Below are 22,748 nucleotides of genomic sequence, written 5' to 3' on the forward strand. Positions count from 1 at the left end.
TGTATATCCTGGATGTGAAAATTCAAACCTTTGTGCCTCTGCCAACGTGAGCAGACGTTCATTACTCTGCTACATTTTGCTTTCATGGTTCTTCCTCTTTTCAATTTCAGTGTTGTGCTGCTTTCATTAGGCTGCCTTGGCTTCCCTCCCCACCCCAAGGTCAACCTTTAGAAGGTCACCCAGCAGACATGGTGGAAGAAGTCCAAAAACCAGCCATGCATAGCCCTCTCCTGCTGTTATTACTATAACCAAATAGGGTTGAGTGGCTGTTCAAAATTCACACGTATAAGCAGTGTTGGGGGTAACGCGTTACAGTAATCTATTACTTTTATGAATAATATAACAAGTTACTTGTGTTCAAATATTGTAGCATTATTACAGTTACTTTTTCAAGTAACGTTACTTTTAGATTCAAGTCTCTACTGGCATGTTATACCCTCGGTTTCTTTACCTCAGCTTACAGTTGAAGTCAAAAGTTTACATACACCTTAGCCAAATACATTTAAACTCAGTTTTTCACAATTCCTGACATTTAATCCTTGTAAAAATTCCCTTTATTAGGACAGTTAGGATCACCACTTTATTTTAAGAATGACAAATGTAAGAATAATAGTAGAGAGAATCATTTATTTCAGCTTTTATTTCTTTCATCACATTCGCAGTGGGTCAGAAGTGTATATACCCTCAATTGGTATTTGGTAGCAATTGCCTTTAAATTGTTTAACTTGGGTCAAACATTCTAGGTAGCCTTCCACAAGCTTCCCACAAAATGTTGGGTGAATTTTGGCCCATTCCTCCTGACAGAGCTGGTGTAACTGGGTCAGATTTGTAGGCTTCCTTGCTCACACATGCTTTTTCAGTTCTGCCCACAAAATTTCTTTAGGATTGAGGCGCAGTGGTCTAAGGCACTGCATCACAGTGCTAGCTGTGCCACCAGAGACTCTGGGTTCGAGCCAAAGCTCTGTCGCAACTGGCCGTGACTGGGAAGTCCATGGGGGGACACAATTGGCCTAGCCTTGTTAGGGAGGGTTTGGCCGGTAGGGATATCCTTGTCTCATCGCGCACTAGCGACTCCTGTGGTGGTCCGGGCACAGTACGCGCTGACCAGGTCGCTAGGTGCACGGTGTTTTCTCTGACACATTGGTGCTTCTGGGTTGGATGCGTGCTGTGTTAAGAGAGACCTTCGTCTCTCCTGAGCCTGTATGGGAGTTGCAGTGATGAGACAAGATAGTAACTACTAACCTACTGAAATAGGGGATTTTTTTTTTTTAAAGAATACCTTCACATTGTTGTCCTTTTTGCCACACCTTTGGAAGTATGCTTGAGGTCATTGTCCATTTGGAAGACCCATTTGCGACCAAGCTTTAACTGATGTCTTGAGATGTTGCTTCAAGATATCCACATAATTTTCCTTCCTCATGATGCCATTTATTTTGTGAAGTGCACCAGGCCCTATTGCAGCAAAGCACCCCCACAACATGATGCTGTCACCCCCATGCTTCACAGTTGGGATGGTGTTCTTCGGCTTCCAAGCCTCCTCCTTTTTCCTCCTAAGATAACGATGGTCATTATGGCCAAACAATTCTATTTTTGTTTCATCAGCCCAAAGGACATTTCTACAAAAAATATGATCTTTATCCCCATGTGCAGTTGCAAACCATAGTCTGGCCTTTTTCTCCCCAATTTCATAGTATCCAATTATTAGTAGTTACTATCTTGTCTCATCGCTACAACTCCCGTACGGGCTCGGGAGAGACGAAGGTCGAAAGTCATGCGTCCTCCGAAACACAACCCAACCAAGCCGCACTGCTTCTTAACACAGCGCGCATCCAGCCCGGAAGCCAGCCACACCAATGTGTCGGAGGAAACACTGTGCACCTGGCGACCTTGGTTAGTGTGCACTGCGCCCAGACCACCACAGGAGTCGCTGGCGCGCGATGAGACAAGGATATCCCTACCGGCCAAACCCTCCCTAACCCGGACGACGCTAGGCCAATTGTGCATCGCCCCACGGACCACCCAGTCGCGGCCGGCTGCGACAGAGCCTGGGCGCGAACCCAGAGTCTCTGGTGGCACAGCTAGCGCTGCGATTTAGTGCCCTAGATCACTGCGCCACCTGGGAGGCCAGTCTGGCTTTTTTGGAGCAGTGGCTTCTTCCTTGCTGAGTGGCCTTTCAGGTTATGTCGATATAGGACTTGTTTTACTGTGGATATAGATACTTGTATACCTGTTTCCTCCAGTATCTTCACAAGGTACTTTGCTGTTGTTCTGGAATTGATTTGCATTTTTCACACCAAAGTACACCTCTCCTTCCTGAGTGGTATGACGGCTGCGTGGTCCCATGGTGTTTATACTTGCATACTATTGTTTGTACAGATGAACCTGAATACCTTCAGGCATTTGGAAATTGCTCCCAAGGATGAACCAGACTTGTGCAGGTCTACAATTTATTTTCTGAGGTCAAGGCTGATTTCTTTTGATTTTCCCATGATGTCAAGCAAAGAGGTACTGAGTTTGAAGGTAGGCCTTGAAATACATCCACAGGTACACCTCCAATTGACTCAAATGAGTTCAATTCTCCTTGCAGAAGCTTCAAAAAAAGCCATTATATCCTTTTCTGGAATTTTCCAAGTTGTTTAAAGGCACAGTCAACTTAGTGTATGTAAACTTCTGACCCACTGAAATTGGGTCCAAAAACAATTTTTGTGTCACTTGTGTCATGCGCAAAGTAATGTCCTAACCGACTTGACAAAACTATGGTTTGTTAACAAGAAATTTGTGAAGTGGTTGAAAAACAAGTTTTAATGATTCCAACCTAAGTGTATGTAAACATCCGACTTTAACTGTATGTGCTCACCCTCCATTCACATTTATCACTGTCAATCGTAAATGACAGGCTTATTCTTCAAGTTTTACCAGTGAAATGTCCATGCAACATCACTCATGCTACATCACTCAAGATTTAAATGCATATTCTCGTGAAACTGATTGATATCAAATGGTTGGCATGCAGTTCACAAACTGTAGCCTACTTGTGTTTTGTTTCAATCTGTTTTGCCTTGTGTCGTGTACTGTTCAGTTTTGGCTGCATGAGCAAACAATCGGACCATTCGCACAATCATCTTACCATCTCATAATAAAATGTGGTGTTTTTTTTATTTACAGTAACGTTATACTATTCGGTTCGACTATGTAGAACACTATCATTATGTGATCTTGCAGACATTCAGCTTTGATCTAACTTTATTAAACGAGCACCATTCTCCAATCATGTTCTGAAACACTGAATGGAAAAACGCTTGTAGCCTATATTGAAATGGAATTGTTCCACAAAAATGGGTGAAAGAAGAGACATACAGTGGGGCAAAAAAGTATTTAGTCAGCCACCAATTGTGCAAGTTCTCCGACTTAAAAATATGAGAGAGGCCTGTAATTTTCATCATAGGTACACTTCAACTATGACATAATATTTGGGGCGGCAGGGTAGCCTAGTGGTTAGAGCGTTGGACTAGTAACCGGAAGGTTGCGAGTTCAAACCCCCGAGCTGACATGGTACAAATCTGTCGTTCTGCCCCTGAACAGGCAGTTAACCCACTGTTCCCAGGCCGTCATTGAAAATAAGAATTTGTTCTTAACTGACTTGCCTGGTTAAATAAAGGTAAAAAAATAAATAAATAAAAAAAATAATAAAAAATGAGAAGAAAAAAATCCTGAAAATCACATTGTAGGATTTTTTATGAATTTATTTGCAAATTACGGTGGAAAATAAGTATTTGGTCAATAACAAAAGTTTCTCTCAATACTTTGTTATATACCCTTTGTTGGCAATGACAGGGGTCAAACGTTTTCTGTAAGTCTTCACAAGGTTTTCACACACTGTTGCTGTTTTTTTGGCCCATTCCTGTTGCTGGGCAAAACAGACTATCAACTCCCTCTAAAGATTTTCTATGGGGTTGAGATCTGGAGACTGGCTAGGCCACTCCAGGACCTTGAAATGCTTCTTACGAAGCCACTCCTTCGTTGCCCGGGCGGTGTGTTTGGGATCATTGTCATGCTGAAAGACCCAGCCACGTTTCATCTTCAATGCCCTTGCTGATGGAAGGAGGTTTTCACTCAAAATCTCACGATACATGGCCCCATTTATTCTTTCCTTTACACGGATCAGTCGTCCTGGTCCCTTTGCAGAAAAACAGCCCCAAAGCATGTTTCCACCCCCATGCTTCACAGTAGGTATGGTGTTCTTTGGATGCAACTCAGCATTCTTTGTCCTCCAAACACGACGAGTTGAGTTTTTACCAAAAAGTTATATTTTGGTTTCATCTGACCATATGACATTCTCCCAATCTTCTTCTGGATCATCCAAATGCTCTCTAGCAAACTTCAGACGGGCCTGGACATGTACTGGCTTAAGCAGGGGGACACGTCTGGCACTGCAGGATTTGAGTCCCTGGCGGCATAGTGTGTTATTGATGGTAGGCTTTGTTACTTTGGTCCCAGCTCTCTGCAGGTCATTCACTAGGTCCCCCCGTGTGGTTCTGGGATTTTTGCTCACCGTTCTTGTGATAATTTTGACCCCACGGGGTGAGATCTTGCGTGGAGCCCCAGATCGAGGGAGATTATCAGTGGTCTTATATGTCTTCCATTTCCTAATAATTGCTCCCACAGTTGATTTCTTCAAAACACGCTGCTTACCTATTGCAGATTCAGTCTTCCCAGCCTGGTGCAGGTCTACAATTTTGTTTCTGGTGTCCTTTGACAGCTCTTTGGTCTTGGCCATAGTGGAGTTTGGAGTGTGACTGTTTGAGGTTGTGGACAGGTGTATTTTCTACTGATAACAAGTTCAAACAGGTGCCATTAATACAGGTACCGGCTATCAAGTCACAATAAGGCCGACTTCAAATGCTGACATCAAAACTCAAATGACGCGTGGGTTAAATGACGGCGAATGCAAACTGTCAGACCGATCCTGCACATAATAACGCATTGAAATATAAAGCATCAAATGAAAGAGATTACTTATTAAGGACAAAGCAATACCAAACAATGGCGAAAATCACAAAGTAAATCTAAAAGTTTGCTTATCCGTACTGAATGGACGGCGTAAAGAAATAACTAATATAACAAATAATATTTCATATATTACTGTTCCGAGTAACGAATCTTAACACTGCCTTTATCAGTCCTCGTCATCTTTTGTTTCTGTTCTTTTTTCGGTTATCAATTCGTCCCTTTCTGCATAACCTCCCCCCTCTGTGTCCTCTCTTTCTCTCCCCATTGCCCTGATCTCTCTGTTTCTCATTCCTCTCTTCACCTGAAATTGTTAGGTTCGATTACTTGTTAGACATTACTGCATGGTCAGGAACTAAAAGCACAAGCATTTTGCTACACTCGCATTAACACCGACATCAAATAAAATTTGATTTGACCTCCTTCTATCCATCCTTTTCACTCACGCGCTTCTTCATCTCCTTTACAATTCCATAGCAGCCATGTCATTTTAGCAGACTCTCTCACCCACGGTGTCTTAAAGGGCTTCTATCTCGACCCTCCAAATCTTTTTTTCTTTTATCTCTTTCTCACATCCTCCCCCCGCTGTCTCCTTTTCACCCGCTCCCTTTCTCCCGTGCCTCACATGACGCTGGACAGCAGTTCTCCCCTCCGCGTATTCTGTTCACAAAGCTTAGCAGCTCTATTAGCTATTCGTTCAACACTCCACACCTCTGCTGAATACCAAAAGAGCGGGACCTTTGACCTCTGGTACAATCTCCCGGCCAAGTAGAGAGGACGTGGCGCTTGGCTGCAAGTCGACACTGCGTGTTTTTTCAAAAACATGTTGATATTTTCTTTTTGGAGACAATAGCTACATGTTAAACAGCCAATCACCTGAAGCTATATAGTGGTGACGCATGTACGGCGGCTCTTTTCTGGAAAATACTGTTTGTGAATACAATGGCGACGAGCAGAGACAATAAAAGCTCTCTGCATTATTGATATCGTCCACAGAGCTGAGAATGTACTGGAATACAAATGATCATCAAGACGAAATTCGTGTAAAAACCTTTCCGTATTTTAAATGAGCTGTATGTGCGGCATGCTGGGTTGTCTACTTGTGGATATACGACTCAAAACAACTATAGGTCTACCATGTAGTGAACTGGTCATTACAAAATAGTTCACCTAAATCAAATCAAATCCAAATCAAATGTTATTGGTCACATACACATGGTTAGCAGATGTTATTGCGAGTGTAGCGAAATGCTTGTGCTTCTAGTCCCGACAGTGCATCAATATCTAACATGTAATCTAACAATTCCAGAACAACTACCTAATACACACAAATCTATGTAAAGGAATGGTCTAAGAATATATACATATAAATATTTGGATGAGCAATGACAGGCAAAATGCAATAGATGGTATAAAATACATTCCCCTATAACCTAGGATAATGTTTATGAGATTCCACTTGAGCAGACAAAGCATGGGGCCTGTAATTTCAGGGCACCCGGACAGAGAAAATGAAAGAAGAGCTCAGACATGACTCCTTCCTGTCCTGCAGGAAATGAAGGCGGCGTGTGGTGGACGTCCACCTACCTGCTCGTCGCTGCGGTGATAATCGTTCTCCTCCTCCTCCGGTTTCTCCTCCGCTGTTTCCTTATTTGCCGTGTCCTCCGTTTTCACCTCACCTGTTGTCAACCAATGAGAGGAGCGACAGATAGTGGTCATAGAAAGCCTAATAAGACTTTATTTTAGTTGCCATCTACTGTATTCATCATTTCAATGTTTTAACACATTAACGAATATTACTTCATACAGCCATGGCTCTATATAAGATTACCAGACAATTATGAGTGAATGACAAGAGTGGATCACTCGGAGTGTGTTCAACCTTTAATCTAGTCGACTGGACACAATTGACTTTCATACCTGCTCTCTTTATTAACTAAACACAAGCAATGCTCATCTGATGGCAAGAAACGGGGCTTTTTTTTCTAATGAACCAAATGGCCTGTATCCATTCAACTGTAGAATTACATTTATTAGGAATTAGGAACTGCTTGACGTGGCCCAACGCGTCAAGCAGTTTACTTGATTTGTCCACCGTCTGAGCGCGGTCATCCAAACTGATCTTTTGCCTTTGTGATTGCAAGGGGGCTAAAATCAGACCTCTTCTCTGGTTTAATTGGCCTTGGGGAACCATTTGAGCAAAGATGGAGGAATAGGAAAATTGAGATGGAGAGAGGTCATTATAAAGTAAGGGCCGATGGTCACTGGCAAGAGGAAGAGAGAAATAAGGCTTCTACACACAGCGAAATAGCTAGGCTGAGGGAAATAGGCGTGGAGCGGTGAGAGGGAGGCTAGCTCCTGTTAAATAAACCTGTTGGCTCCGGATGTTTGGTTCACTGTGATGGAAAAGATCTTGGGAGAGAGGGCCTTGAGAATCTCCCAATACCCTGAGTTTTCAATTCCGTCCCAGCGAAGCAAGGGGCCATTATCTGAGCTCAGTTGATTAGGTTAGCCCCTTGTTTGTGGACAAACATTTCCTCCCTCTCTATGATTGGCGATGGGACTGGGGCCCAACCATCTTCTATTGTTCTCCCATTTGCTCTCCACGGTACATTCCAAAGGGGATTGACAGTGAGGCTTGAGAGCACTCTTGTACTAGCCCGAGCTAATCTCAAGAGTAAGCAGAGTGATTACTGTTCAAGTGAGGCCAAATTGGTTATGATACACCTTCAGCCAACCTGAAAATAACTCAATGACACTAAGTATAAGGTGGACTTTGTTTCCATTTTGAAACAATTCTAGGAAACAAGACACTGATATTATCGAGTCTTACAAACAAGAAACTGGTGGGCTGATCTGAGCACTATATGTCACAGAACATTTTATTTTTCATTAGCTTCTACATAGCATACGGCATTGTTTACCATCGAAAAACCACTCACAGAGGACATTGTCATAAAGAGCTGGCATGTAAAATACTAATGTGATTTTTCACATAAGTGGGTCTTTATGGAGACTTTGGCATTAATGCACACTGAGTGTACAAAACAAAGAAGGATTTTTAAGCCTTGAGACAATTGAGACATGGATCGTGTATGTGTGCCATTCAGAGGGTGAAAGCGCAAGACAAAAGATTGAAGTGCCTTAGAACGGAGTATGGTAGTAGGTGCCAGGCGCACCGGTTTAAGTGTGTCAAGAACTGCAACAGTGCTGCGATTTTCATGCTCAACAGTTTCTCATGTGTATCAAGAATGGCCCACCATCCAAAGGACATCCAGTCAACTTGACACAACTGTGGGAAGCATTGGAGTCAACATGGGCCAAAATCCCTGTGGAATGGTTTCGGCAGGGTTGGGCGGTATCGTCATACCGTCCTTCTCTCACCACGGGATTTACAGTATTACCGGTTTAGTACATAAGAGGGCGTAAAAAACGTTAAAAAAAGCCCATTGAGCATCTATTATCAGAATGCTAACAAAATCAGCACAATAGTGAATTTGCATTGAGGCTGCTAGCTAAATACGCTAACGAGCTCAAACACAAATAAACAAATTGCAAAGACAGGCAATCCAGTTCATAATGTTATACATAAATAGGTAGGAGCTGCCGAATGTCATTTTTGGCGAGGGGAACGAGGGGCATTATGCAAATGAACAAAGTTTTGAAGCATGCAGTACTGGCTCTCCAGCAGCATGTCTACACACTGTGTTTGAGTGGACTGTGAAGTCTGGAGTCGCTAGGGCAACGGGCCTGCCTGCTCTGCTCAGAGAAGAGAGGGGGGAGGAGCAGACAGGCCGAGAACAGAGGAGAAAAAACACAAGGAAATCAAGAAAGCCTTGGGCAACCACTACAAATAACTCATCCAGAGGGCTTTGACTTCTCAAACAAGACAGAAAGCTTACACAATACGATGCCCCGTCACCTTACTAATCCAGCCACTTACTTAGATAGCATGTTAAATTTAAGGGTCGTGTTAACACGAAATGCAGCATTTTTCACAAAGGAAAAAATATATAAAACACAAGACATTTCTTGCCCCCGTTTTGTGAACACAGATCTAAATGGCTTCTTATTGTAATTTCTGCTCGGCATCAGACTCATTTTGTGCTTCAGTTGCACTTCTAAACTCAAATGAGAATTCATGAACAGCATTCTATCAGCAGACAGCGCTTCTTTTCTCCTGAACTTCTCTCGGTGTAGCCAGCCTATTTTTCTCTGGTAAAATGCAAGATTAACTTTAAGCAAAACATTAGGAAATGTAGTTGGCAACATTCTCTCTATAGGCCTAAACATTATAAATATTTTTGCTCATTTACTTGCGGCTGCCAGCCAAATAGCGTTGCACTTCTGTTGCCATCTGATAAAAATGAAGCTATTTTATTTTGAATGTGTTGCACTAAAGTATTTTCTGTGAATGAAAAGAATAGTTGCACGTCCCTGATCACTCAAAAAAACACTGTTGACTTTCAATATAAAACGTGACTCGTCAATACACACTCGTCAATCTCCTGTTGTGCTTTTACAAACAAACACGTGACTTACTCAATTGTGCTGGGAACTTAAGCTTCATAATGTCAAATAATGTGACAGGTGAAATAAGAAAGCAATCTGCTTTATTTACTAACGCACTGCACTAGTTGACTGCAGGTATCTACATAAAACGTTGCTACAAATATGAAAATTTAAACATTTAAAAATGTAAACTATTTAAAATAAATAGTTTCAACAGTATTGACGGTATTGACAAACCATCCTGTGGCTATTTCCAAGCACCTCCAAACACAGTATATACGGTGTCCTTTGACACCTTGTAGAGTCCATGACCCCAACAAATTCAGGCTGTTCTGGGGGAAAAGGAGCTGCAACTCAATATTAGGAAGGTGTCCCTAATGTTCTGTACACTCAGTGTATATGAGAGAGAATGAAAGAGAATGAAATAGAATGTTAGAGGTATGAGAGAGAGAGAGAGAGAGAGAGAGAGAGAGAGAGAGAGAGAGGGAGAGAGGGAGAGAGAGAGAGAGAGAGGGACAGAGAGAGAGAGAGGGACAGAGAGAGAGAGAGAGGGACAGAGAGAAAGAGGGGGGGGGGACGAGAGATAGAAGTGAGAGAGAGAACATGAGAGAAAGGAATAGACAGAAATAAAATTAGAGTGAAAGCCACTTTTTGTGCTCTTGAAGTGAAGGTGATATTATAGAAGCTGTCCATTAGCACACTCATGTCATTCCCCACTCCGGGGTTTGGCTCTCAGGATATCTAGGAGCCGGAGCTGTCGCCTGTTGTTAGCCAACAAGCTCCGCACTATTTCTGTTTTGCTGGGCAGTGAGTGTTGACAAGGGTTCCATTTCTGCCAGAATTCTGTTTAAACGACCTCCTAAGGATGTTAGCCACAGCTCAGCCCAACGGGGGGGCAAGAGCAGTTCCACTTCCATTTGAGCGTTAATTACAAGAAATCAGAAAGGGTTTTGAGCGACCAATTAGGCCTGCTCTGCGACGACTCTCTGGGCATGCGTTTTACACCTCGTTGTCGGGCTGGATCGCAACGCCGCCGTGCTTCACAAGCGCCGCCACTTTCACACTCTGATTCGCCTGGGCCGAATCCAGGAAAGAGGTGATACTAAGTAGGGAAAATAGAGGGGGGAAATGGACCGTACCATTGCGCTGAGGATCTAGATGTTGTTTCATGCTGCACAGCTCTCCTTTGATGTCCCCGGGCACTTCCATTCCCAGCTTCTGATAGAAGTCTCTTTGTTTTTTTATCTCCGCTGCAGGAGGGGAAAGGGGATTGAAAGAGAGAGAGACACAAGGGAGAATTAGGGCCTTGCTTTGGCTGAAGGTAACTGTCACTAGGGCTTCTTTAAATTTGATGGCAGACTATGGAGTAGGATTTCTCTCATTACAGTCTGTCAGATAAATAAATAAAAGTCAAATCCATAGATATTTCAGGGCTATGTGCTTTGGGATGTTTGTTATTCAGTCATTCAGCCCCAATCTCACCAAAATAAAAAGATTCAAGGCGAACTGGGGTTGGTTTGGAAATGTATATGGGCAGATTCAAATATATATATTTAATTTTTTGGGGAGGGGACAAGGAAGGAGAGAAACCAAAGTGAGACACTTGCCCTCTTGTAGTCCCGGCACCAACTTGTAGACAATGTCTTGCATTGTTCGGTCATGGCTAAAGGGGAGAAATATTTTTTTTTAAATTACAAATCTGACAATGCTACATTTATTATCACTAATAGCTGATGACATGTGGTACCATGCTTATTCTGTGTTTTGTTTGGAAATGTTGCCTTTAATGATAGACATACAGTGGCAAGAAAAAGTATGTGAACCCTTTGGAATTACGTGGATCTCTGCATAAATTAGTCAAAACTTTTGATCTGATCTTCATCTTAGTCACAACAATAGACAAACATAGTGTGCTTAAACTAATAACACTCAAATTATTGTATTTTTCTTGTATATATCGAATACATCATTTAAACATTCACAGTGTAGATTGGGAAAAGTATGTGAACCCCTAGGCTAATGCATAAAGCTGGAAAGGGTTACAAAAGTATCTCTAAAAGCCTTGATGTTCATCAGTCCACGGTAAGACAAATTGTCTATAAATGGAGAAAGTTCAGCACTATTGCTACTCTCCCTAGGAGTGGCCGTGCAGAATGCTCAACGAGGTTAAGAAGAACCCTAGTGTCAGCTAAAGACATACAGAAATCTCTGGAACATGCTAACATCTCTGTTGACGAGTCTATGATAGGTAAACCACTAAATAAGAACCGTGTTCATGGGAGGATACCCCGGAAGCAGCCACTGCTGTCCAAAAAAGACATTGCTGCATGTCTGAAGTTCACAAAAGAGCACCTGGATGTTCCACAGAGCTTCTGGCAAAATATTCTGTGAACAGATGAAACTAAAGTTGAGTTGTTTGGAAGGAAGGAACACGCAACACTATGTGTGGAGAAAAAAAAAGCACAGCACACCAACATAAAAACCTCATCCCAAATGTAAAGTATGGTGGGGGGGAGCATCATGGTTTGGGGCTGATTTGCTGCCTCAGGGCCTGGACAGCTTGCTATCATCGACGGAAAAATTAATTCCCAAGTTTATCAAGACATTTTGCAGGAGAATGTAAGGCTGTCTGTCCGCCAATTGAAGCTCAACAGAGGTTCGGTGATGCAACAGGACACCGACCCAAAACACAGAAGTAAATCAACAACAGAATGGCTTCAACAGAAGAAAATAAGACTTCTGGAATGGCCCAGTCAGAGTCCTGACCTCAACCCCATTTAAAATGCTGTGGCATGACCTTGAGAGCGGTTCACACCAGACATCCTAAGAATATTGCTGAACTGAAACAGTTTTGTAAAGATGAATGATCCAAAATTCCTCCTGACCGTTGTGCTGGTCTGGTCCGCAACTACAGAAAACATTTGGTTGAATTTATTGCTACCAAAGGAGGGCCAACCTGTTGTTATACCAGTCATATACCAGTATCCAAGGGTTCACATACTTTTCCCACCCTGCACTGTGAATGTTCATACGGTATGTTCAATAAAGACATGAAAATGTACAATTGTTCGTGTGTTATTAGTTTAAGCAGACTGTGTTTGTCTATTGTTGTGACTTAGATGAAGATCAGATCAAATTGTATGACCAATTTATGCAGAAATCCAGGTCATTCCAAAGGGTTCACATACTTTCTCTTGCCACAGCATATACAAAACATGTACGCTTCCTTAATGCCAGCAGCACATGCTTCTTGACATTCAAAATTCCCATGTTTACCATATGACAGCATGAATGACATCAAAACACCGCGCATTTGTCCACTACCCAGCTGTGACGCCCACTTTGTACTGCAACACCTGGGCCTGCAGTGTGACTAGCGAAACTCAGCGGGGTGTGCGCCGTCTGGAGTGAAGGTCATTCTCTCTATCCTATCCTGCGCTCAAGACCATAATTAGCTGATTTTCACCACCCCCTGAGGCAAGTGAGAGCTGACCGCTTACCACTGCGGTGGCCAAACTCTGCTTCGCCCCAAACACAGCGAGCGCTGACGCCTTATTGACAGGGCCTTTGGTGCACGGGAGTGCGGGGATGGATCGAGGCTCAATTAGCTTTCACCATCTGAAAGATGACCTAATGCTCGTTGATGATTTTGGCTACTCCTAGTTGACCTATTATGAATCGTTCAAGTTTTATTAGTCTTGAAACACTAAAGATAAGTGCCTACAAGCTTATAATAACCCTTAAATGATGTATGACTTGAAATAGGGTTAGAAATATGCTTGTGTTTTCATCTTCTCGGCAGCAGGCCGTAGTAGTAGCAGCACTCGTTGTTGTTGTTTTCACACCTAGTTTGAACCTGTTCATTGTTTTATGCTTCGAATTTTGACATTTTTGATGTGTCTTACATCTGTTTAAAAGTTTTCGTTTGGCACATTTATTCGCTTTTTATTTTCATTTCAGCAAACAACTACTCAGAGGGAAATGAAGAGAGCAGTGCATTTCAAATGTGTTCGAAATTGGGTTTTTTTCCATCAAAATGGGGACATTTTTCTGGGCTGCAAAATGCTTATGACTAAATAGCTGGTAGACATTTAGGCTGGCGAACATCCCCATTGGCTGTACTATTAATCAGACACTACTGCACAAGCCCTCATAGGGCAGATGGACAACAGTCCCTTTACTTTGTGTGTGTGTGTGTGTTTGGTTTGACTATCCAGAAATCCTCACAGGGAGGGTAAAAAAAGGAACATTCGAACAGGTGGGGACATTTCACCGGTCCCCACAAGAAAAAAGTTTAGCGTTCAGGAAAATAGGACTTTGAATGGAAATCAATTGTTTGGTCCCCACCAGCGCACATGCGCATTTAAGCAAATATGCATGTATGTATTTATTTAATTAGAATATTCATGTTGTTTTGTTTTCCCCCTCCTCTCCCATCTCCTTCGACGGTATTGTTTTTGGACAGTGCTGCTGCCCCGTAGTGGTGGCTCTCTGTTCTGCACACTGATGAAACAACTGAGCGGCTAAGGGGAATGTGGTTTGGTGTCCAGGCTGCCTACTGACCCGATGTACTGCAGTGGGTGGCTCTGGTGAATGACAATCCTGCACGTGGGACAGGTGTTGTTCTCTTCCAGGTACTTCACTAGACAGCTTCTGCAGACTGGAAGAGAGAGAGAGAGAGAGAGAGAGAGATGTCAATCACATGATAAGCAATACGGGTATCTTGTTCTATCTTTTGGTGTTGTTAAAAAAAGTGTTGCTTTTTTGAGAGACCAGTCTCGCTATGATGTGTCCGATAGCTATCCGGACATGATGTGAGTCTCTCTGTTTCATCTCTGAGGGGGGTGTGAGAGAAAGTAATTTCCAACCTGAGGATTGCGATTGAAGCTCTCCACTCGACATTGACATTTGGTCAACTGGGACTTTCCATGTATGGTACAATGGCGCCCTCTAGGGCATGACTGACCGATTACATTACTTGCACTGCTGCTGACATTTACTCAAGACTTCTCTTGTCTCCAGTACAACTAGGCCTACTTTGTGGGTGGGGGGTTGCTTGATCGTTATGATAATTGAACTTTAATGAGACAACAAAAATATCTATTGCCGTATGAAGCCACATGCATGAAGCCCTCATGAAGATACATGATCAGTGTTAAGATGTGAATGATGTGTGTCGGAGTATGAGTACATGCTTGTGTCATCAGCAGGTACTCACAGGTATGCAAGCACTCCGTGACAGTAGTGGCGTCTATCAGGTACCCCTCGCACAGGCGACAAGTTATGTGGGCGTTGATGTCCCACAGCTTGATCTTCCTGGTTAGCATCTCGGGGTTCTGGGGAGAAGGAGGACAAAACAATTTGAGTCGTTCTATTCTGTGCATTTTGCACATTCTAAGGGTAACCTCTAAATTCACTTTTTTACAAAAGAATACAGGATAAAGACACATGTCAACTGTACAACTCATTGGTTTCAAGGTTATGCAGAGTACCTTTTTTGAGAGAGTGACAGACAGAGAGAGACAGACAGAGAAACAGACAGAGAGAGAGAGAGAGAGAGAGAGAGAGAGAGAGAGAGACAGACAGACAGACAGACAGACAGACAGACAGACAGACAGACAGACAGACAGACAGACAGACAGACAGACAGACAGACAGACAGAGAGAGAGAGAGAGAGACACAGACAGACAGACAGACAGACAGACAAAGACATAAAACTCTATTCACGGTGGATGCTTGTTTTAGCTTACCCCTAATGACGCCATGTGTTGACTGAGGATGATTTGGCAGCCACGTCTATTCCTGCAGGCATGCAGTGGTGTTAGCTCCTCATCATGGATGCCCTCTCATGTGGCTAAAGGGAGAACACAGACAACAACACAGTCAGAATTCATTGGGCTCTACAGCAGTGGTGATGCCCCAAAGTTCCTTGTGCCATGGTGAGCCAACAAAGACCCTCCAGATGAATAAAACAGTGTTTCTAACCCAGGGTCCTCCAACCCTTATCCTGGAGAGCAGTGCTACAAGTGTGGAACAAAAGCCTGCACACACCCAGTAGCTCTCCAGGACAGGAGTTGGAGAGGCTTTTCTAGCCTTAGCCTAATCATGAACTAACCTAAAACCAGACGAATATTGCAGAACAGAATAAATCTGTCTGATCTCAGGCTTATATTGAACCGCAAACTCTTAGGAGTAGGCTGAGACCCACCATTTTTTGAGACACTGCTCTGCAGAACTCAATTAAAACTGGGAAGTGCTGATTGCACATGCCATTGCTACTGTAAAAAGTCCATTCATATTTGAAACATCTGAGACAACATTTACACAATGAGACCATTGTATGGAGAGGAGACGTCCCTGAATTAACGTAACAAAATAAGAACCAGAGACATATTTAAAGTAACTTACAATCCACCAAAGCCTAAAAAAGAAACAAGAAAAAGTGGTGCCCCCACATGACACAAGGAACGACGTACTGCAGTACTTAGTCAATCCATTAGACATAGGCCTAGAGAGTCATTACTCTCTAGGCAGACAGCTTTGGAGTTGTGAGCCCGAAAACCCTCTTCGACTTGGCTCCCACTACTCCCACCACTTTTTTTTTTGGCCTCTTGATCCTAAATGTGCATTCTCTTTTACTCTGTCTTGGACAATAAGAGTCTGCCTGTGTGTTTTTGTCTGCGCATCAGATCATGAAATTAGCCCATTTACTCCATTGAGATGAGTGAAGGAGAGCTGCTGCGGATGTATTAGAACCCTAGCCTGCGCTGTTTGGGTTCAAACCTGGGCTGCATCCAAAATCATGTATCAGAGTTGTTGTAACAGTTGCCACACTGTCGACTTGAACAAGTGCATTCAGTTGCAGAGCACTTGCAAGTGTGTTGACAGGACGTGTCAACATAAATACGGGCTAATAAAGAATACTAGTACAGAACAGGAAGAGCCGCACACCGTTAAGGCTCCCAATTCACCCGCTTTATTGACCGCGTTTCCATCCGAAACGGATCTTCGTCAGGTCAAGCACACTGAGTGTTCACATCCCGAAATATACACATTTCACCTCACATGACCATTGCGGACGTGACGCATGGTGGGTGCAAAAGAAACTGCCTGATCAACATGACCCAGCGTTGTAACCCTGTGAAATAAATAGCAACGGATATTTACCAGCAAATAGGTGCAGTTTCATAATGCTAGTGCTACGTGCAATTAGTCCAACATTTTGTTAAGTTGCAGAATTGCATTTGGAATAAAAGAGTACTTGGCCCTATTTTTTTTAACTTTAGGTAGCCTGTGCCTGCGGCCGGAGGGGAGGAGCTGGAATTCGGGGTGGAGTGAAAGGGAAGAGACAACTGCTATTTTATTCACCTTCTGGACGCCTCTGCCCAGATAGAGATGATAGGTCTTGCTGTTTTCCCGGAAGTCCTGACTATCTTGCCCAACCTATTTGTCTGTGCAACCTTGAAATTCCAAAACCAGCGGGTCAAGCAGTAGGACAGAATGCTCTCAATGAATGATTTATAAAAGAGAACCATGATGGTTAGATCAACCTTAAAAAAGTACAGTTTCCGTCGGAAATACAGTCTCCGTTGGCCTTTCTTAAAAAGAGCGCCAGTACACTGATCCCAGGACAGCTTGTTGTCAATGACTAGCCCAAGGTATTTGTACTCCTCCACTATTTCAATGGGCTCACCTTTTATCAGTGATGGTGTGTGCATTGTAGTGTTCCTTCGAAAGTCAATCACCATGTTCCATTGTTTTTGATTTATTTCATTTCAGATGGGATGACTTGCAGAGACAACTGAACAAGAGTGCTTCATTAATGAATGTGCGACAATTCAAAGTTGCTAAGATGATAAACTGTCATAACCAAGGTGACAACTTTTCCATTACAATAGAAGACGGTAATGAAGGTTTGGTTCCAAACGCCTGCAGGTTCCTGATGAAGGAACAGTCATTCAACACGACACAGGAAGACTCACATTGACACACCATTGGCAAGGCACTCTAGCCAATCTAGCCAATCAAAAACTGGTCTGCATGAACTAAGCCTATAACTATTGTCCTCCTTAACACACATGCAATGTGATTGACGCTGGAGCTGGTACTCTGTAACCTCTGAAATTAGTGTTGAGCTATGGTGTTTAAATTGCTCTTTTCAATTCAGAATATTTACGGTGTATCGGCAGTGATAAATGAATGAAGCTGTTCCTCTCAGGACGTCACGTTATTGTGAAAACAAAAAACATGAACATCCTGAGTGGATTTTTTTATTTGCAGATCGTGAATCTGAGAACGTTGATCTTTTATGACAAAACATCACAAAACTGGCACTATAATTCCTCTTGGATCACTACAAGTAAGATCTGTGGTTACTTACAGTGCCTTCAGAAAGTTTTCAACCCATTGACTTATTCCACATTTTGTTGTGTTACAGTGTGAATTTTGTTTCCCCTCTCGCACATCTACACACACTACACCATAATGACAAAGTGTAAACATGTTCATAGAATTTTTTGCACATTTGTTGGAAATTTACATAAGTATTCACAACCCTTCGTCAATACATCTGGGTAAGCATCTAAGAGCTTTGCACAATATTAAAAATATATAAATCTGTCAGGTTGGTCGTTGATCATTACTAGACGGGCATTTTCAAGTCCTGACATAGATTTCCAAGCAGATTTAAGTCAAAACTGTAACCAAGCCACTCAGGAACATTCAATGTCGTCTTGGTAAGTATATTTGGCCTTGCGTTTTAGATTATTGTCCCGCTGAAAGATGAATTTGTCTCCCAGTGTCTGTTGGAGAGCAGACAGAACCAGGTTTACCTCTAGTGCTTCCAGTGCTTAGCTCTATTCTGTTTCTCTTCTGTTTCTTTGTTTTTATCTAAAAACATAATTCCACTTCGACATTATGCGGTACTATGTGTTTGCCAGTGACACAAAATCTCAATTTAATCCATTTAAAATTCTGGCTGTAACACAACAGAATGTGGAAAAAATAAAGGGGTGTGAATACTTTCTGAAGGCACTGTATCTATTTCATATTTATTGTTATGTTTATTGATCAGATACTATGCATTTTACCACAATTTCCACAACTACCAATTTAAAAAAAATCTCATTACCATAATAGTTTCAATGTCCCAAAAAGTAATAAACAAATCAATTGCTAATATGTTTTTACATTGCTAACCAAATGAAAAGGCCTGAGTTAAGCATAACACTGAAAACAAATACATTTAAAATGTAATTGAACAGATGTATTTGTAATTTCTCATTACTGCAACACATAACCTTTCTGAATTTAGTTAATTCGTCATAATTACTTGTGTATTCAAGGCGGGGCGAGCACGCCCCATTTTCATCGACTGGGCTGTAGTGGATCAGGTTGAGAGCGTCAAGTTCCTTGGTGTCCACATCAACAATCAGCAACAAACTATTATGGTCCAACAAAACCAAGATCGTCGTGAAGAGGGCACGACAATGACTATTCCCCTCAGGAGACTGAAAAGCTTTGGCACGGGCCCTCAGATCTTCAAAAAGTTCTACAGCAGCAACATCGAGAGCTGCATCACGGACTGGTATGGAAACTGCTCGGCGTCTGACAGCAAGGTACTACAGAGGGTAGAGTGTATGGCCCAGTGCATCACTGGGGCAAAGCTTCCTGCCATCCAGGACCTCTACACCAGGCGGTGTCAGAAAATGGCCCTAAAAATTGCCAAAGACTCCAGTCTTGCTAATCATAGACTGTTCTCTCTGCTACAGCATGGCTGTAAGGGTTTTCGTCTTCCTCCTCTGACGAAGAGGAGTAGTAGGAAGGATCGGAGGACCAATGCGCAGCGTGGTAAGTGTCCATATAGTTTAATAAGAATAATGAACAAAACAATAAACGACAACGTGAAATAACAAAACCAAAACAGTTCCGTGTGGAACAAACACTGACACGGAAAATAATCACCACAACTTAAAAGTGAAACCAGGCTACCTAAGTATGGTTCTCAATCAGGGACAACGATTGACAGCTGCCTCTGATTGAGAACCATACCAGTCCAAACACAGAAATCCCAAAACATAGAAAAAGGAACATAGACAACCCATCCAACTCACGCCCTGACTAAAACAAAGACATAACAACAGAACTAAGGTCAGAACGTGACAACGGCAAGCGGTACCAGAGCGACAAGTTTAGGTCAAAAGGCTTCTTACAGCTTCTACCCCCAAGCCATAAGACCGATGAACAACTAATAAAATGGCTACCCTAGCAGCATAATTCAATGTAGTGTCTAAAGCATTGACAAGATCATTGACAACTAAAGTGGTTGCTGTAATAGTGCTATGCCCAGGACAACATTTTACCACATTCAAAATACATTTCTCAGATTAAAAAGAGCAACGTTTTACATTTATCAAAGATTCAAGAATCTTATCTTGAAAAGGAAGCCTTGAAAAGGGGCAAAAATGATTAAGATCACTACTATCCCCGTCCTTATGAAGTGGCAGCACAAGAGCTGATTTCCATACTTTTGGAATATTTTCTGATAACAATTTTAAATAAAAAATGTGGGGTTTTGAGCAAAAAACGATGGGCGCTACACTTAAGCAGACCGGGATCCAATTAATCGGCCCCCGTGGATTCCTTCTAATCTATTGCTAGTAAAGCATCCAGTATTTATGTTTCTGTAAATAGCCTAAAAGAAAAGCTTTGACTATCATTTCTCTGATCATTCAGCAAGTTTCCCCTATCAGTATCCAGCACAATATCATTGTGAATAGACTTAGAAGTTATTTCAAAGAAATAGCCTGCTGAAATAAAATGCATCAATGATAGCATATTTTTCAGTTATGAGGCCAGTGTCTGAATTCATTTGTTGTGGCAGAGAGGAGGAAGTAGAACCCTTCAGGGATTTGACAGTTTTCCAGAATTTAACCGGGTTCCCATTACAATCCGGAAGAGTGGTTACATAATAATCAGATTTAGCCTTTCTGATTTGTATTACACCATCATTCCTCAGTTGCTTAACCTCTTGACGCTAGGGGGCACTATTTTTATGTTTGGAAAAATAATGTTCCCAAAGTAAATGGCCTATTTCTCAGGACCAGATGCTAGAATATGCATATAATCGACAGCTTAGGGTAGAAAGGGTTAGGGTAGAAAACACAAGTTTCCAAAACTGTAATAATATTGTCTGTGAGTATAACAGAACTGATATTACAGGCGAAAGCCTGAGAAAAATCCAATCAGGAAGTTTGGACTATTGACCATTGAAAGGGATATCAACCAGATTCCTTTTTCTATGGCTTCCCTAAGGTGTCTACAGCCTTTAGACATAGTTTCAGGCCTTTATTTTGAAGAATGAGCGTGAACGACCACATTACGTAAGTGGTCAGGTGGGGGCTCTCAGAGTGATTTTTGCACAAAAGAGAGAGGCGGCCATTGTTCCTCCCGGTCCTAGTGAAAAGCCGACTTGTTTTGTCGAGCAATCGATAAACTTACACAAGTGCTTGTATTGCTTTCGCTGTAAAGCACAATTTCAAAATCTGAGACGACAGGTGGATTAACAAAAGGCTAAGCTGTGTTTTCCTATATTGCACTTGTGATTTCATGAGTATGAATATTTTCTAGTAATATTATTTGACTGTGGCGCTATGCTATTCAGCGTTGTTGACGATCCGGGATGGGTGGTTCTAAGAGGTTTTAATGTGACCAGTGTTCAATGACTAGAATACAGTATATACAGTACCTTCAGAAAGTATTCACACCCCTTGACTTTTTCCACATTTTGTTGTGTTACAGCCTGAATGTAAAATCAATTTAAATTCAGATTTTGTGTCACTGGCCTACACACAATACCCCAAAATGTTAAAGTGGAATTATGTTTCTAGAAATGTTTACAAATGAATAAAAAATGAAAAGGTTGAACTGTCTTGAGTCAATAAGTATTCAACCCCTTTGCTTTGGCAAGACTAAATACATTCAGGAGTAAACGTATGCTTAACAAGTTACATAATAAGTTGCATGGACTCACTCTGTGTGCAATAGTAGTGTTTAACATGATTTGTGAATGACTCCCTCATCTCTGTACCCCATACACCGGTAAGGTCCCTCAGTCGAGCAGTGAATTTCAAACACAGATTCAACCACAAAGACCAGGGAGGTTTTCCAGTGCCTCGCAAAGAAGGGCACCTATTGGTAGTAGGTTAAAGAAAAATAAAGCAGATGTTGAATATTCTTTTAAACATGGTGAAGTTATTAATTACACTTTGGATGGTGTATCAATACACCCAGTCACTACAAAGATACGGGCGTTCTTCCTAACTCAATAGCTGGAGAGGAAATAAAACCACTCAGAGATTTACCCATGAGGCCAATGGTGACTTTAAATCAGTTACAGAGTTGAATGGTTACTCCACAATACCAACCTAAATGACAGAAGGAAGCCTGTACAGAAATCAAATATTCCAAAACATGCATCCTGTTTGCAATAAGGCACTAAATTAAAACCGCCAAAAGTGTGGCAAAGAAATTAGCTTTATATCCTGAATACAAAGCGTTATGTTTGGGGCAAATACAACACATCACTGAGAACCACTCTTCATATTTTCAAGCATGGTGGAGGCTGCATCATTTTATGGGTATGCTTCTCATCAGCAAGGACTAGGGATTTTTTTGGGGGGATAAAAAGAAACAGAATAGAGCAAAGCACAGGTAAAATCCTAAAGGAAAACCTGTTTCAGTCTGTTACGCCTTCTTTACCACGCTGTCTGTGTGAAGAGACCTTGTAAGGTTGTCAGTGGTGTGGACACTAGAGGTCGACCGATTATGATTTGTCAACGCCAATACCGATTATTGGAGGACCAAAAAAGGCCGATACCGATTAATCGGATGATTTTTTTATTTGATTTGTAATAATGTCAATTGCAACAATACTGAATGAACACTTATTTAACTTAATATAATACATCAATAAAATCAATTTAGCCTCAAATAAATAATGAAACATGTTCAATTTGGTTTAAATAATGCAAAAACAAAGTGTTGGAGAAGAAAGTAAAAGTGCAATATGTGCCATGTAAGAAAGCTAAAGTTTAAGTTCCTTGCTCAGAACATGAGAACATTTGAAAGCTGGTGGTTCCTTTTAACATGAGTCTTCAATATTCCCAGGTAAGAAGTTTTAGGTTGTAGTTATCATAGGAATTATAGGACTATTTCTCTCTATACCATT

General features: G+C 41.9%; 1 protein-coding gene across 2 annotated transcripts in view; it reads right to left on the reverse strand.

Annotated features, from left to right (window-relative positions):
- LOC110505071 (polycomb group RING finger protein 3) overlaps positions 1 to 22,748 on the reverse strand; it is a 98,620-nt gene that overhangs the window by 65,260 nt on the left and 10,612 nt on the right. For both annotated transcript variants that reach the window (XM_036969865.1, XM_021584026.2), the window contains exons 2-7: positions 15,271 to 15,374; positions 14,738 to 14,855; positions 14,083 to 14,179; positions 11,127 to 11,182; positions 10,659 to 10,769; positions 6,595 to 6,686 (exon numbers count right to left, since the gene is read on the reverse strand). In XM_036969865.1, the coding sequence (XP_036825760.1) occupies positions 6,595 to 6,686; positions 10,659 to 10,769; positions 11,127 to 11,182; positions 14,083 to 14,179; positions 14,738 to 14,855; positions 15,271 to 15,285 (489 nt within the window). In that variant the 5' untranslated portion in view covers positions 15,286 to 15,374. The remainder of the gene's footprint in view (positions 1 to 6,594; positions 6,687 to 10,658; positions 10,770 to 11,126; positions 11,183 to 14,082; positions 14,180 to 14,737; positions 14,856 to 15,270; positions 15,375 to 22,748) is intronic.

This window comes from Oncorhynchus mykiss, chromosome 31, assembly GCF_013265735.2.
Source record: "Oncorhynchus mykiss isolate Arlee chromosome 31, USDA_OmykA_1.1, whole genome shotgun sequence".
Lineage (NCBI taxonomy): Eukaryota > Metazoa > Chordata > Actinopteri > Salmoniformes > Salmonidae > Oncorhynchus > Oncorhynchus mykiss.